Source organism: Rhineura floridana, chromosome 13 (assembly GCF_030035675.1).
Source record: "Rhineura floridana isolate rRhiFlo1 chromosome 13, rRhiFlo1.hap2, whole genome shotgun sequence".
Lineage (NCBI taxonomy): Eukaryota > Metazoa > Chordata > Lepidosauria > Squamata > Rhineuridae > Rhineura > Rhineura floridana.
In genome coordinates, this window is record NC_084492.1 from 27528378 (window position 1) to 27544831 (window position 16454).

Below are 16454 nucleotides of genomic sequence, written 5' to 3' on the forward strand. Positions count from 1 at the left end.
AATATCAATATTAATATTGATACAAATCTGATACAAATAAACAAATTAGAACAAATTAAACCAGAACTGTCACTAGAAGCTAAAATGATGAAACTGAGGTTATCATACTTTGGACACATCGTGTGAAGACACGGTTCACTAGAAAAGACAATAATGTTGGGGAAAACAGAAGGGAGTAGAAAAAGAGGAAGGCCAAGCAAGAGATGGATTGATTCCATAAAGGAAGCCACAGACCTGAACTTACAAGATCTGAATAGGGCGGTTCACGACAGATGCTCTTGGAGGTCACTGATTCATAGGGTCGCCATAAGTCATAATTGACTTGAAGGCACATAACAACAACATCAATATTTTGAAAGAAATTATAATTTTGAAAAAAACTATCAGTAGTTTTAAAGGAATTATTGAAAGGAAAGTGTATTTGCCTCTTCCTCCTTCACTATTATAGGCTATTATAGGGTTGGCTTGCTTCCTCCTTGCTTGAAGCTTGGATAATTCGATTGAAGAGGGTGGCAGACAGAGAGAGAGAGCTGAACTGCTGTGCTGTGAGTAAAAGAACGATATATTTGAGGGAATATTCAAGGGGAAAAATCTGGTGTTGGGAGAAAGCTACTGAAGTTTGAAGCAAACAGGATTGCTCTGCAAAGATGGAAAATATGCGGAGAATTGAAAAATTTGGTGCTAAATCTGAATTCAGCAGAATTCTCACCCATCCTTATCTACCACTCAGCCATGGCTCAGAACCTAAGGTTACCACACTGGCTATTCTGGATGTATGTGCTGTTACATATTATAACCATGAATGGATCTCTGAGATGCCGGAAACAAGACAAGACTTGCTGGCTGGCTAGAGAGGGAAGGTATGCTCTTGCTCACCCCATCACATCATATGGAGTAACTATAATGTCCAATCCAGCTCATTATACATGTGGAGTGGCCACTGTGGAAGATCTCCTCATTTGCCAGGAGGCCAGCCTTACTATCTCTCTCTCCCCTCTTCCATCCATGCTTTTAACTCTTGATTAACTCAACAACACATTGGGAGGTAGCCAACTAAGTTATACTCAGAGTAGACCCATTGAAATTAAAGAACCTAAGATTAGTGTTGTCCAATAAGTTCAGTGGGTCTACTCTGAGCAGGGCTAGCATTGAATACCACCCATTAAACTATTTACATGGAAATGTTGACAGTTCCAAAATGGAGCACGTAGCTTTCTTTGCCTTGGCAAAAGAGAAACTTATACTGCCATCCTATGCACATTGACTCAGAAGTTATCCGCCTGAGTCCATCACGATACTGTAGTCTGAAACCCATTCACTAGGAAATGAGCTCTGTGGATCTTTCTTCTAAATAAAAGTACTTGGGCAGGACCTGCTCTTCACTGGAGCATCGTTGAATTGTGTTTGCCGGTTATGTGTCCCGATGCCTGAAAGGATTTTTTTTGTAGGGGTGGGCGGGTTGCTTCTTATAAAAGCATATTTGTTTGACTTTGCACAATGTTGTTTGTGTGTGTATGTGTATGTGTGTATTTTTCTTTTTGTTGTGACTTATGGGCAAGAAAATACAAACGTAAGCATTCAGATATTTATGAAAGTGAAGTGGTTTTCCATTCTAGCTCAGTGCAAAGTAGGTGGTGTTTTCACTATGGAGATGCTGCAACAGCCACAGTAGGGCCAATAGAGAACTATGGCTAATGGTGGGCTTTTGATTTCTATAGCAGAAGTTCAGGCTCTGTGTCACTCTCCTCTTTTTCTACCTCTGTGGCAGGGGGTGGAGAACCTCTGGCCGACAGGTCAAATGTAGCCCACCTGGCCTCCCCCATTTAAGCCCATGAGACCATTTTGGGGAAGCCACGCCCGCCCACCCTACACTTGATGTCATGCATGATATATATGGGGGGGTGAATAAAGGCTGGTTTCAAAGGAACAATCCGGCGCTTCAGGTGGGCTTCTGATTGTGCAAGGCACATTCCTGGCAATCTTGCTCAAGGAGCTCTACCCTTTAAAGCCACTCCATGTTGCTCCTTTCATCCGGCCACATAGGAGGCAGAAAGGAGGCATATGGGGAGGCTTTGAAACCCCTTTGGTAATCCTGCCCCCTTCTCCTCCAAAACTGGGGGTGCAAAGGAGAAGGAGGAACGTAAAGGGCTTCACCTCTGACATTGGGGGTGCAAAGGTGAAGCACGGGGAGGATCGCAAAGCCTGCCCCGCACTCCCCCTTTCAACCTCCGATGTTGGGATTCTGACAGGTGGGCAAGGCAACCCACATGCCAATCACATGGTATCATTGTGATGTCATGTGATTGACAGGTGGATTGCCCCATCCACCTGCCATTGTTGGCCTGTGGGTGAACTGTTCTGGGTTGTCACCTGAGCCATCTGCAATAAGGGCAAGCAAAGGTGACGCTCCCCCTTCCCTTACAGAACAATTTTGAATCTAGTATTAGTGGTTAGATTTCACTTTTGCAGGAAAAGGTTAACGGATAATTGTGACAACAGATACCTTACTGTACCTACAAACAGAACAGGATCTTGAGGAATGACCGACAGCTTCATCCTTAGAGATTCCAAACTAATTGTGCAGATATCGACATTGTCAATGAGGATGGTGCCAGCAGTTGGTTCCACTAGTCTGAAGAGGGCAACACCTAAGGAAGATTTTCCTGCAAGAAGAACGGCACATTTTGTAACAAGTGAGTTTTGATTCTACTGGGAAGGTTCCCAAGTCAAATGTTGAGGGTGATGATATCCGGGGCTACACCCTGACAAAGTGGTGCATATAGCTGAATAAGAACAATAGAATCTCAGGTAGAGTATGAAGCACTGAGTCAATATAGATGAATAGATTCATGAGAGATGCTGAATTAGATCACCAAGATTCTCTTAAGGAAAGGCAAGAATAATAAATAAAAGTTTTAAAGTTTTTTTAATGCCAAGACTGAAGGTGCCAAGCAAATTTTGACTTGAATAAAGTACCACAATTGCAGGGTCACCACCGAAAAGGCCCCTCTCCCTAACCAATTTCACTTGTGTGCTCAGGAGCATGACCTTAGATCTAAATTTTAGATTTTAGGCAGGGTCATATGGTATGTAGATATGGATGAGTCTGCCAATTTCAGTTTCTCTCTATTTCTCATTTTTCAGATTTTATGTTCTGTGCACCTCATTTCTGCACATTTGCATATTTTTTTAAAAAAAGTCTGCATGAGAATCCGTATGCATTTTCTAATGCACATTTCTCCTGATAGGCATTTTTTGTACATAATTTTGCCTAGTGGTTGTAATTTGCAAGGAATGCATTTTTGTAAGTTATTTTCACTAATATACACATTTTCAGATTGACATTTCACTAATATGCACTTTTTTAAACACATTCTTCGTTGGAAGACTAAATCACAAAATTTGGAGAAGTGCCCGTTTCAAAAGGAGAGCTGTGTTTCAGTTTGCATATTGGCTTGGGAAGTGCAAATTTAGTAAATTCACATTAAAATGTGAACCAAATTAATTTCTTCCCAGCCCCTAATGGCATATATAACTAAATAGCCACCTTATAGGAAATGGTTGGTTGGGTGTCTGATAGATTCAGTTTCATACCACATAATATATAATAAGCTATTTCAAAGAGCCTGTCTCTTGCTCAGCCTCTTAAAAGCCAAATATTTTATCAAACGTGTGTCCCAAAGATTCCAGAAATGGAACTCAGGGTTGAGCTATATAAATGAAGAGGTGGGGCTATGCAAATAGAGACATCTTCTAAGTGACTCCCATTGGATTCTACAGGACAGAGTCAATGGCTTGCAATCCGGGACATGCCTAAAAGGGGTGAAATCCACTCAACACAGATGTAATCTTGCTATGTTCAAAATATTGAAAAGTTGTTTTTGTTTGCTGTTAGATTTGCTGTTCTCTTACTGTTTTATTTTTTTTTGTAACTAAGTAAATTGTTTTTGCAATTGTTGTTTTTGAGATGTATTTATGTTCCCCTTGTTGTAAGCTGCTCTGAGCACAATTTTTATGGAAAGGCGGCATACAAATAAAATGATGAATGAATGAATTTGACCCATCAAGGGAGGGGGCAGAGAAGACAGGTTTAGCTCCATTGCAAATGTTGTATTGGAATGCACCCATTTACTTGCAAAAGAAGTACTTACAGACAACATTGCACCGGGGCAAAACTTCTGCCCTGCATCGCTGATAGGAGACAGCTTGGCCGACATTGACCAGGATCCAATGGTGAACAATGTGCTGGTATATACTCACCCAGGGCCTCAGCAATACAGAAGCCCTCCTTCTGCCCACATTCCCTGCCAATCACAATGACGGGCATTTCTCTAGCCACGAAATAAAGAAATCAGCAGAATTGAAACAAAGGAGCATTACCAGAGCCTGTCCTGCCAACGATCCCAATTTTTTCTTTGCCGTGAAAATTCATATTTATGTCATGGAGCACCACAGGGCTGTTTTCTTGGTATTTCATCTGATAGTTCTTAAATGTAATTTCACCCTTATCAGGCCAGTTGGGGGGAGGGCTGACAACGGTTGCACCCTCTGTTGCTTCGGGGACACATTTCTAGAAGAAAGAAGGCCAGGAGAGATGGTATTCATCTTCTGTCACAATAACTTTAATCATGCACTGAGGTGTTTCTTTTAAGAGGTCCAAAGATATCCATAACTGACCATCATAGCAAGCACAGTATCGGTTGGTTATTTATTTATTTATTTCCTGCCCTTCCTCCCAGAAGGAGTCCAGGGTGGCAGTTATGGCACTGCTTAGAGCTGGGATAGAAAACTGCAGGCCCAGGGGGTAAATGCAGCCCTCTCTATCCATCCCCTAGACCAGCCTTTCCCAACCAGTGTGCCTCCAGATGTTGTTGGACCACAATTCCCATCTTTCCTGACCATTGGCAATGCTGGCTGAGGCTGATGGGAGTTGTGGTCCAACAACATCTGGAGGCACACTGGTTGGGGAAGGCTGCCCTAGACTGCCCCACCCAGGCAACAACTTCTTCCCAGGACGCACACTCCTCCCCAGATCTGATGTGCATCCTCCTCAACTGATTTTGGCTGGCGGAAATGTGTCATTGACCTGTGATGCTTGCCTAGATGGAGAGAGAGAGAGAGAGAGAGAGAGAGAGAGAGAGAGAGAGGGATGTGCTAGAATTCCACCCAATTCAGATTTGGTACCGAATTTTCCAATAATTAGTTTATTCTCTATTGCTGCATATCAGATTTTTATGTAGCGATTTTCTGCACCTATATAGATAGATAGATATAGATATAGATATATAAACGGCAACTAAAAATATTGATATTGATCATTTTATTGATATTTCCTTTGATTTATCAATACTTCCTTTGAAAACATTTATTTATTTATTTATTTGCGGGGGGGGGGAAGGATCGGTAAAAGCAACAGCCTTTGGACAAAGAATGAACTCAAATGAATACCGGCCTGTTAGGTCAACAGAATGCTTTCGAGCCGGCACCAGCCAATGGATCCCACCCCTAGTGTGTGTGGAGAAACCTCTATTGGATGTGGCTCCAATGCAGCCTGTGGTCCAAGGGTAAGAGTCCAGATCCATTGCTCCACCCATCTTTTCCCTCTGACCTGGCCCACTTTTGCTTCTTGGCCCAACCCACACCTGGAATGCGACCCCAGAAGATTGTCCACAAGGGAATGTAGCCCTTAGGTTGAAAAAGCCCCCCCCCCAGCTTAGACAATGCCTTATAGTTCTTATGCTGGATGCACAGTGAAGACAGGCATAGCCTTTTAAATGTAAAGAACATTGCTTGAAAGAGCCTTTGCTGCTTAGCCTAAATGCACATGTACATGTTCATGTCCTGGGGCAAGTTCTGCAAAGCTCCAGAGGGTCTTGGGGAAAGCTGGCAAAGGATGCCCTCAGCTGTCTAGTCCACTGCCTGTGACATCACTCACAAACCCCTCTTCCATCCCCAGAGCACTGTTTTTGAAATATCTGTCACTTTTGAGTGGGCTTAAAATGAAGGATGAACACATAAAACTGCACCATAAATGCAGATAAATGCGTCTCTGTATAAACACAACAGAGCTTTGCAAAACAAACAAAGCAATTTTGGAGTGTGAAGCACTACCACTCAGCCTTCCAGCCACCTTTCAGTCTTCCTCCCCTTCAGTTTTCTGTTTCTTCCTCGCCCCCTTCAATATAGTTAGTGTTCCTTGGCTGCTGAGCATGCTCAGTCCTTATGGGGCCAGATTTTGTGGGGAGAGGGATGCTGTCTTGGAGGAGGGTTTCCTAACTTTTTGTGTGTGTACTTTTCCAACCTTCAGGGTCCGTCTGAGTCTGCTGACAGCACCTCTCTTTTCTGGGCGGGGTACTGTTTTGACTACATAAGGACCAGTCCTGATAAAATGGAGATCGCTATTATTATATGTGATATACGCTGTTTCAATTTATGTTTTAAAGCAAGTGGCCCACCTGACGCACCACTGGAGGTGCATGGCAGTACCATTTGACCCAGCATTTATCTCACATGAATGTGTGTGTTTAAAGCAGGATTGGGGAGCCTTTTTCAGCTTGAGGGCCACATTCCCTTCTTGGCAACCTTCCAGGGGCCACTGACGACAGTGGTGAGCGGGGCCAGAGGCAAAAGTAGGCAAAGCAATGAATGTAAATTTTACCTTTGTACAGCAGGCTACACTCCCCATCCTCCATCCAGACAAGCGAGAGTTCAAGGACACAGTCCAGCCAGACAAAAGCACTCAAGGAGGGTGCAAAGCAGACCAAGTGGTGGGTGTGGCTTGGGAGGGGGTGGCCTGAGGAGAGTCCCAATGGCCAGAGAGAGAGGATTGGAGAGCTGCATTTGGCCCCTGGGCCTGAGGTTTCCCACCCCTGGTTTAAGGCCTGGGCTACACATGCAGCAGCATGATGTGGTAGAATCATGAGCTAGTAGAGTCCAGTGGTGGCGGGTACCCAATGGGACTGGTACGGCGGTCAGCCAGGGAGACCAGCAGTAAATGGAGCCAGAGTCAATGACAGGCTGTTCCACCACCTGGACTGGTTGAAAGTAAGAAGGCAGACAGGTGGGGGATGGCTGAAGGCAGTCTGAGTTTGGTGGGGCAGCCCAGGAAACTCAACTCAGCAGAGTGGACTGTGCCACTTCAGACTGTAGGTGCCATTTTTCAATGTTCCCACATGTAGAATCTCCCAGTACATAAAAAAAACCCTAATATATTGGGGAGCAAAGTTCTAGCCCATCCCTTTGTCTGCTTTGCTGGTTTTCTATTTGCAGGGAGTTATTAGTACAGAGGAGCATTCAAAAATGGCACCTCCCACTTGCAGTCTGAAGTGGGCCAGACCGTTCCGACCATCTTAGAATCCAACCTTCTCATTTTGTTGTATGTGTAGACTAAGACAAAGTCAATATGTGTCGGGAAACTGGATCCACAATCTCAGGTGCTGTAATTAATGTTAAAAACGGTACTTTGTTCTGACTTCACCCTCAGCAACCCTCATAATGCTGCATTGACAGCACTGCAGCATGGGTGGATAAGAGAAATGTGGGGATCTCCATCATATTAGAACCGGAAGCTGTCAATCCTCCTTTATGTAGAAGATGCAATTTTGATTTCTAATACCCAGGCAGGCTTATGCAGATTGATAAATGTAAATGTACTGCCTTCAAGTCGATTCCGACTTATGGCGACCCTATGAATAGGGTTTTCATGAGGCTGAGAGGCAGTGACTGGCCCAAGATCACCCAGTGAGCTTCATGGCTATGTGGGGATTCAAACCCTGGTCTCCCAGGTTATACTCCAACATCTTAACCACTATACCACACTGGAGTTTAGTTTATTATGCAGAAATGAGCAGCTGTCTATGAATCACGACAAAACAAAAATAATAGTATTTTGCAGATTCAAGCAAGTTCATAACTCATCACTTGATGGGAATAAACTGGAGCAAATGCTATCTGTTAAATATCTTGGGGTGGTCTTTCAAAGGACAGGTGCTTGGTCTTCTCAAGTTCCATCACATTAGAACGCCAAAAAATCACTTGAAACTCTCTTGTCAGGGCTGTTTCTTACCGTGATATATTCCAGAATCTGCTCAACATTAGTAAACCTGGCTTCTGTCTCGGATCCTGTTCTCACACACACTTGAAGAAGTCCACTTAGCTATGAGAAGGGGGGGGGAAAGAGGGAAGAAGATTAGGAAGTTTTACAAAATAGGACAGCGGAAAGAATTCAGCTCTGTTCATTACAATTGCTGGAGGATATACTGATGTTTTAACCCTCTCACACACAGAGGAATCTGCCTTATACCAAGTAAGACCAGCGGTCCATCTAGCTCAGTAGTGTCTACACTGACTGGCAGCAGCTCTCCAAGGTTTCAGACAAGAGACATTCCCAGCTCACATGCTTCTGTTTATGTAAACCTCAGAAAGGCAGGGTAGAAATCTTATGAATGAATAAAATATTGATAACACAGCATTCTGTAGCTGCATCATCTAAATGCCTCCAAGTAAAGAGTGTGGATTAATTTGATCTTATGCTTTACAGGTAAAGTAGGCTTATGACTGATTTTGTTAAAATATTTTCATCCTGCCTCTTCATCCTTAAGGATCTCAGGGCGGTATACAAAGGACAGGACCTTGTGTGTCATTCCCACATGTGTGCATTTACTCATAATCACACAACGCACTGCTTATCTGACGTTGGCTCCCTAGAAGCCTCTCTTCATTTACTTTCATATATGGCAACCAACTAGTTTCCAGGCCAAATTCAAAGTGCTATTTTTGACCTATAACACATTTTGTGGCTCAGATTCCCAATACCTCAAGGACTGCCTCTCCCCCTGAGGCCCTTCTCTGAGGGAGGTGATGACATGAGAATGGGGCTTCTTAGTGGTGCCCCCCCCAATTTGTGGAATGCTTTCCCCAGGGAGGTCCGCCTGGTGCCATCACTATCTGTTTTTAGCCACTAGGTAAAAAACATGTTTATACACTCAGACCTTGAGAGCTTAATCCTCTGCATATTTATAGTCAGATAGGGATTTATTTTATTCATTTATTATTACATTTATATTCCACCTTTCCTCCAAAGAGCTCAAAATGGCATGCAAACATAGTCCCCCCTCCTGATTTTATCCTCACAATAATCCTGTGAGGTAGGTTAGGCTGAGAGACAAGGGATTTTGCTTTTGATGCATTTTGTGGGTATTTTGGGTTGCTTTGCTTTTGTTTTTATCTCTGTTTTTAATGTCTGTAAGTCACTTTAAGTTCATTTTTTTAAAAAAGCTACTAATAAATATTATTATTTATAACAACAGCAACACACCTGCAAAGCAAAGTGAAGGAAATATTCAAAACAAAAAGAGTGGAGGGCAGATGGATTAAGGAGAAGAAAATGACTCACATACCCAAGAGCTACACTCCCGAATGATAAACTCCTGAGGCAATTTCAGACTCTAGGCCTAGAAAATACCTATACCTATACCTATCACAATTTGACTTGAGGGGCCTTTGCTAGTATCTCTGCTGACTCCTAGGAAAGAGCCGTCCTTTCGGAAAACCAGTTAAATAAAAGGGACTTGTAATTAACCATGACCAAAATAAAAATAAAAATTCTTCGCACTTAAAGGGAAATAGTACTGCTTTAAGCTAGATCTGCCTCCCCCCCTCTGTATTAATGTTTATAAAGTATATACTTGAGTGACACATCATTAATCCTGTGATGATAACAGATGGCTCCGTGTGTTCACAATATACAGAAGCTTAAATGTCAAGAATGGCGATTCTGTGACAGGGCAAGGAAAAGGCTAAGCCAACAAATACATGCAACCATTTGTTGCCTCTGAGAGATCCATTACCAATGGAAATGTATTTCCATCGCTTGTGTGAGAGTGTAAAGGTTAAGGATGGGGAGAGAGGGGGGAAACCATTTCCATGAGTGTTTCAAATACAGATGCTTCGCATGACTTAAGAAAACAACGTATTGATCTCCATGCACGGTTAAAATGGCAGCAGAAATATTCCGTTGCATTCCCTTGCCTCAAGGTAGGTCTTGTAGAACTTGAAAGACTTTAAAAAAGAAAAGAAACGGAAGGTCACCGATTGCAGGCCTTCCAATGAACCCCTGTCTTCAGTGTATAAAATTTATGCATGGCATGGAGAAAGTGGATAGAGAAAAGCTTTTCTCTCTCTCTCTCATGACACTAACTCGTGGGCATCCAACGGCGCTGAATGTTGGAAGATTCAGGACAGATAAAAGAAAGGCTTCACACAGCATGTAGTTAAACTATGCAATTGGCTCCCTCAAGAGGCAGCAGTAGCTGCCAACTTGGACGGCTTTAAAAGAGGGTCAGACAAATGTATGACTGAAAAGGCTATCACTGACTACTAGCCATGATGACTATGCCCTGCCTCCATAGGGGGAGACAACAGGCTTCCAAATACCAGTTGCTGGAAACCAGTTGCAGGAGGGGGGAGTGCTCTTGTCCTCAGGTCCTGCTTGCAGATTCCCCATGGGTAACTGGTTGGCCACTGTGAGAACAGGATGCTGGACTAGATGGACTACTGGCCTGATTCAGAAGGTCTCTTTTTATGTTCTTATATCTACTCAGAAATAAACTTGCTTCAGTGGGACTTCCCCCTGCTATACACTGCACGTAATGCGCATAGCAGTGCTTCCCAAAAATGTTTCTCCGTGGACCGCTTGTAATGGCTGGTTGTTTCCGTTTCATCAAGAGGAAGGGGCTAAAATTAACAAAGTTGTGCTCATGAGCTTACAAATTAAGGCTGCAATCCAATACACACTTACCCGAGAGTACGCCCCATTGAGCCCAATGGAGTTTACTTCCGAGTAGTTTGGATTGCAGCCTAAGCTAGTTGGTCTGTGTGCCAATTGCATCTTTGCAGAATCTCATTTTACATCAGGGGTGGGGAACCTGTGGCTCGGGGGCCAAATGAGACCCTCCAGGCCTCTCTGTATTGTCCTCGAAGCTCTCCCCTGCCATAAGCCATCATCGCTGTGTTTTACTTGTGTTTTACATGGCTCTGTGTTTCAGAGTATGTCTCTGAATGCTGTTGCGTTCAGCTCCTCCTTGTGGGCTTCCCATAGGCATGTGGCTGGCCACTGTGAGAACAGGATGTTGGACTAGATGGACCATTGACCTGACCCAGCAGGGCTCTTATGTTCTTATGTTATGTTACGTTCAGCCCTCCTTTCTTGAGAGTCAATTCATCCAGGTTCCTGAAGGGTGTGAAAGATGCCCCTCCATGGCTAGACTACTCAGATTATTCTGTAAAAAGCAGTAACTTGGAGAAGATTAACATGGCCACCTCTCACACCAGTGTCGCTTGCTCCAGGAAATAAGCACACACTCATCCAACCATTATGATGGTTTCTACAGTGGTTATAAACATTTAACCATCATTTACATACAGAATCAATCCAAATGCACAGATACTGCTGAAAAGTGTGTGTGTATATATATGTGTGTGTGGGAGGAGATACATTGTTTCCAAGGTGCTCAGTTTAGGTGCCAATCTCTACTAAGGACAGAAAGATCAGTTTTGCAGTCTTAAATTCAGTTATCTACATTTCTGCAGCAAATTGTCATTTTTTAAAAAAAAATCCTCAAGAAAATCCGTAAGCATTTTCGTGTGAATTTCTCCAACTAAACACATTTTTGTATGCAATTTTGACTAGGGTATATATTTTTGCAAGCAATCTCTTCTACTATTTTGGTATGTTACTTTCCCCTAATATGTTACTTTACCTTTATATATGGATTTTTGTAAACATTGGTTGGTTGGAGATCAGGATTGCAAAATTCGGATAAGTGTGAATTTCAAAGGATGGTCGTGCTTTGGTTCTCATATTGTTTTGGAAAGTATGAAGCTGATAGATTTGGCTTTGAATGTGAATTGAATCAAATTCTCCTCCATACCTACTCTCTACATGCCCTGGAATGATGTGATTCCTTTTGTTTTGCTCGACATATGAATGTGCAATGAATGCAGCCTCACTGCAAGTGCACAGAGGCAGCAAACCTTGGCTGATTTCATTGAAAGGAGATTATTTGTACTCATGGGATTGAGAGGTGTAAGAACTCTGGATTTATGCTAACACCTAATTATGTAACTGATCATTTGCCAACCGCCAACAAAAGCAGAAGCTTCTATTTGGACTTCATTAGCCCTGGCAACAACAAAAGCCTCCTTCTGACTGGCACTGCCTCACTAGTAGTTTAATAGCCATTTGCATTTCTGAAGGTTAAACACCTTCAGCTGAGTTTCCCATGCAGGATACATTTGTCACTCAAGTCCAACTATGGTAAGGACTTCGGACACATTGTCCTGATTGGCTCTTGCCCCTCACCTTTGCCCCTTCAGACATAATCAGTCTGAAGCGGTAGAGTTGTATTGTGGTACCTGAAGGCACTCAACAAATGTGTCTGTTGTTTCAGAGCATCCCCTCTTCCACACCAACCTGACTATTCATAGCCAACTGCCTGTAGCTGTGTCGGAGTTACTTTTTAATATGCTTCTAAAGCTTTTTTTAAAAAAAGATGCTTTAAATGCTTTTTTTTTAAAGAAAAAAATACTGTATGTTTTTAAAGCTGTTTTGTTTTAATATGTTTTTAAGGTTGCTTGTAATATATTTTAAAGCCTGTTTTTATGATGTTTTAAAGCATTTTTTGTGCTTTTGTTTGACGCCCTGGGCTCCTACTGGCAGAAAGGGCAGTATAGAAATCAAATCAAATAAATAAATAAATAATAAACTGTGTGTCTCAGATGTCCCCTGCCCTCAGAAAGTCAGGTCTTTAACAGTATATTCCCAAAGCACAATTTTGTTCTGTCTTTTCTGTGAAGGCTGTTCCACAAATCTGTCTTACGCAGTCCCCTCCTCACTCAGGTGGCTCTACATTTTTTCTGAAGTCTGCTTGATTTCATGTAGCCTTGACAAGAGCAGACAGCACCACTTTAACAAGCTCCCCTTCCCTCACCTCTTCCATCTCATTTCCTCACCTCTTTTCCATGTTTGTTAATTTTCCTTGGGTTAGTCAGGAAACATAAGGGGCACAAGGCCAGCGTTTTCGTATATGGAAAGTTTCTCTGTTTTTGAAGGTCCTGATTATTCATCAGGATACTTGTATCAGTGAAATCCTGAAGAAAGCACAATAGCTAGACACAGCCTGCAGACATTTAGACTTGGGCATTCACAAGACCTGTGCTTAGAAAGCCCTGCTACATAGCCTTGACCCTGTATCCTTGAATCATGGTAAAACTTTAGGAAGCTTGAACCTTTTCTCACCTCTCCTTAGGACAGGTGATTAATGGCATTTCACCGCTTCCTTTTCTCTATATTTCCTCCATTTCCTCTCTAACCTTCTCCCTTCACATGGTCCAAACTTGTATCTTTTGCATTGGTGCATTAAGGCCTCCAGATCAGCCCACCAGATCCCCACTAGCATCACTCCCTGCTCCTTATATGGTCACCACAGGTCTCCCCAAATCTGCCTATTTCTATACCTATCATAGCCCCAAGTGGTCCGGATAAAACCTTTTTACTCTTCTGTAAAAAAATTGCAGTTGATGCTTCAGGCTGCAAAGCCATTTTTACATGCTGCCTGCCATGTTGATTCTGTAAATAAACACACATTTTCCTGTTTCTAACCCAAATTGAGACTCAGTAATTTTTGCTGATTCTTCCAAATAATTGAATTAGGAAAAGATAAGGTGCCATATCCCTCAGTGACAGAGCACATCCTTTGCATGTAGTAGGTTCAAGGTTCAAATCCTGGCATCTTCAGTTCACAAAGAATCAGATAGCAGATGATGTGAAAGACCTCTGTCTAGGTCCCTGAGGAACTCTGATTGAGTCACAGTCAGAGTAAGCAACACTGGGATAGATGAACCATCTAGTCTGACTTGGTCTGACTTGGTGGCTGATGCCCAGTAGCTGATGCCCATTGAGGATGGTAAGACGGAAGGGAGGGTGACCAACAATAGGTGAAATCAGAGCCAATGACAAGCAAAACCAACTTATTCTAGTTTTGTCCCCAACTTCCTCTGACTTCTGGAAAAGCAACACTGAGAGTAAGGAGGAGGAAATTGACAGCTGTACCCTGAACTGTTTGTAAGAAGGCAGGCAGATGAAGCAGGCTGAGAGTACACTGAGGTTGGTGGGGCACTACCCCATTTGTCCTAATGGACCAGCCTCCACTGTCTCCAGATATGTATCTTCTGATACACTGACTCAGGTCCAATTCACAATTGCCAAGCTGTGTATAGACCAGTGTTTTTCCAGCAACGGACACCACAGAATGTGAAATGATGGCCCATTTCAAAGCACAGAAGGACAAGCAGTGAGCATACACGTGTAACAATCCCCAGTTGCCTACATCTCCCTGAGCATGGATCCACTGTGTGCTTACTAACAGATGCCTCCATTTCACACTTTTAATGGTTGCTGAAGACTCCAGAAAGTACATGGAAGCACAATTGCCTGATGAACAGTGACAAGAGGATACCATAAATCTGTACATTTTGGAAGAGCGACAAACTAGCTCCCCATAACTGACAGCATTTCTTTCAAGCTTCACTTGCTATTAGCAAAAGTGGTTAGATTGCCAAGCACTCGACCAGATATATTTGAAGGATGCACTTTACCAATTAGGAACACAGCAGCTGGTAAACAAATAGAGGGAGGCAATATGTTCCATGTCTGTGAAAGAGATACAGATGGAGGGTGGATACTTTCACCAAGGGCCACCGCTTGGGCCTCTATTCATATGGCTAACAACAACAACAACAAATCCAATTCAATTTTCATTTAAAGATGAACCTACCTAATTTGCACTTTCCAAAAACAATATGCAAACTGAAATGCAGCCACCCTTTGAAATTTGCACTTCTCCGAATTTTGCAATGCAGTTCTCAAGACAATTAAAGTTTACAAAAATGCATATACTAGGATAAAGCAGGCATAAAATGCATATACATTATTGGAAATAATAAACAAAAGTGCATTATATTAGGGGGAGTTGCTTTGCCAAAATGTGTACATTAGGCAAAACTGCATACAAAACTGTGTATATTAGGAGAAATTCAACGAAAATGCTGATGAATTTTCATGAGGACTTTTTTTTAATGCAAACTGATGTGGAAAGGTAGAGAACTGAACTTGAGATTGGAAAAATGAGAATCAGAAACCCGAATGGACAGATTCGCCCATCCCTGCTTGAGTGATGGGCCACTTTAGCTCCAATCTGGAGTGTGTGAAAATGAAGCATGATTTATTCAGGGATTTGGGCTTCAGATCTTTTACCTGGATAGTGTAAGATAAAGCCAAGCCTTTTTCTGCAGCACTGATGGAAGAAGGGCTGAGGACAACAAAGAGAGCCACAATCAACGTCATGGTGTTCGTGAGGATGTCTGTCCTCACTGCAAACCACCGCAGTGCATAGTTAAACAGGACGAAATGGCTGGAGCTTTCATCATTCAACATTTTAAAACTGAAACGAAAAACAAAGATGGACTTTATAGTAGTCACCTCAAGGCAGTTTGAGGGCACAACCCCAGGCACACTCTCTGGCTAAAATTAAACTGTGTTTGTCTTGATCAAAGCTTGCATGGCAGGATTTCAGTCCATTCAAATGTTTCGTTTGATGACTTTCTTTTGAGGGCATTGTGTAAAATGTGGAGGAGGGCGAAACAGAGGTTATGGATACATATATGTTGCAAAAGGAGACCATTTGATAAGTTCTTCTTCTTTGCCCAGAAAGATGGGGGGTGAATGACAGGGCTGGGGAAGGAACTGGCATAAAGCAACCCTTTCTCGGAGCCCAGGGAAGGCACCAGGCAGGAAGATGAAAGTAGGTGGCTTGGTTGCAGCTCTGAATAGGAGTCAAATTTGGTTTCTGCACAACCCCACCTGGGCCAGGGGGTAAGTGAATGCATGGCAGGGTGGTCCTATAAGGGGCCATTCTGATCCCTGGGCCCTTGGCCACTGCCTGGCCTGGCTGGCTGCTGGTACTGAGCCTGCATGCAACCTGCCCTGCACTTCCTAAGCTAGCCTACTGCCCTCAGGTATGGTAGAGGTGTTGAAGTAAGATTCATTTGCCGGCCCAGCCAGCTTTTCTACAGGGAATGCAAGAGAATGTGTGGTGGGGACCATAGTGTCCTTTGCCTCAGAGGGCAAAAATTCTTGGACCAGCCCTGGTTGGGGATTAGGTCTAGCATGGTGGCAAGGGGAGGTGTCCACTAAGGGCATCTTGCTTATGAGTCTTCCAAAGAATCTAGAGCTGGCACTCACTGAACATCGGGGGGGTAGGTCATATGTTTTACCTTCCTCTCTCTAGTTCAGCTCCATCCCTGGTTGAATGGAGAAGATCCAGACAGTAAGATTTACTTCTGGTACATTTGTCTCATGAACTCCGGGGGAGGGGCATAGGAGAGCTTCTTTCAGA

At 43.1% G+C, this 16454-nt stretch overlaps 1 protein-coding gene across 1 annotated transcript in view; it reads right to left on the reverse strand.

Annotated features, from left to right (window-relative positions):
- Positions 1-16454, reverse strand: part of LOC133369397 (ATP-binding cassette sub-family C member 12-like) — an 81691-nt gene that overhangs the window by 15007 nt on the left and 50230 nt on the right. The window contains exons 23-26 of the mRNA XM_061594671.1: positions 15314-15500; positions 8066-8155; positions 4381-4570; positions 2504-2663 (exon numbers count right to left, since the gene is read on the reverse strand). Of these exons, the coding sequence (XP_061450655.1) occupies positions 2504-2663; positions 4381-4570; positions 8066-8155; positions 15314-15500 (627 nt within the window). The remainder of the gene's footprint in view (positions 1-2503; positions 2664-4380; positions 4571-8065; positions 8156-15313; positions 15501-16454) is intronic.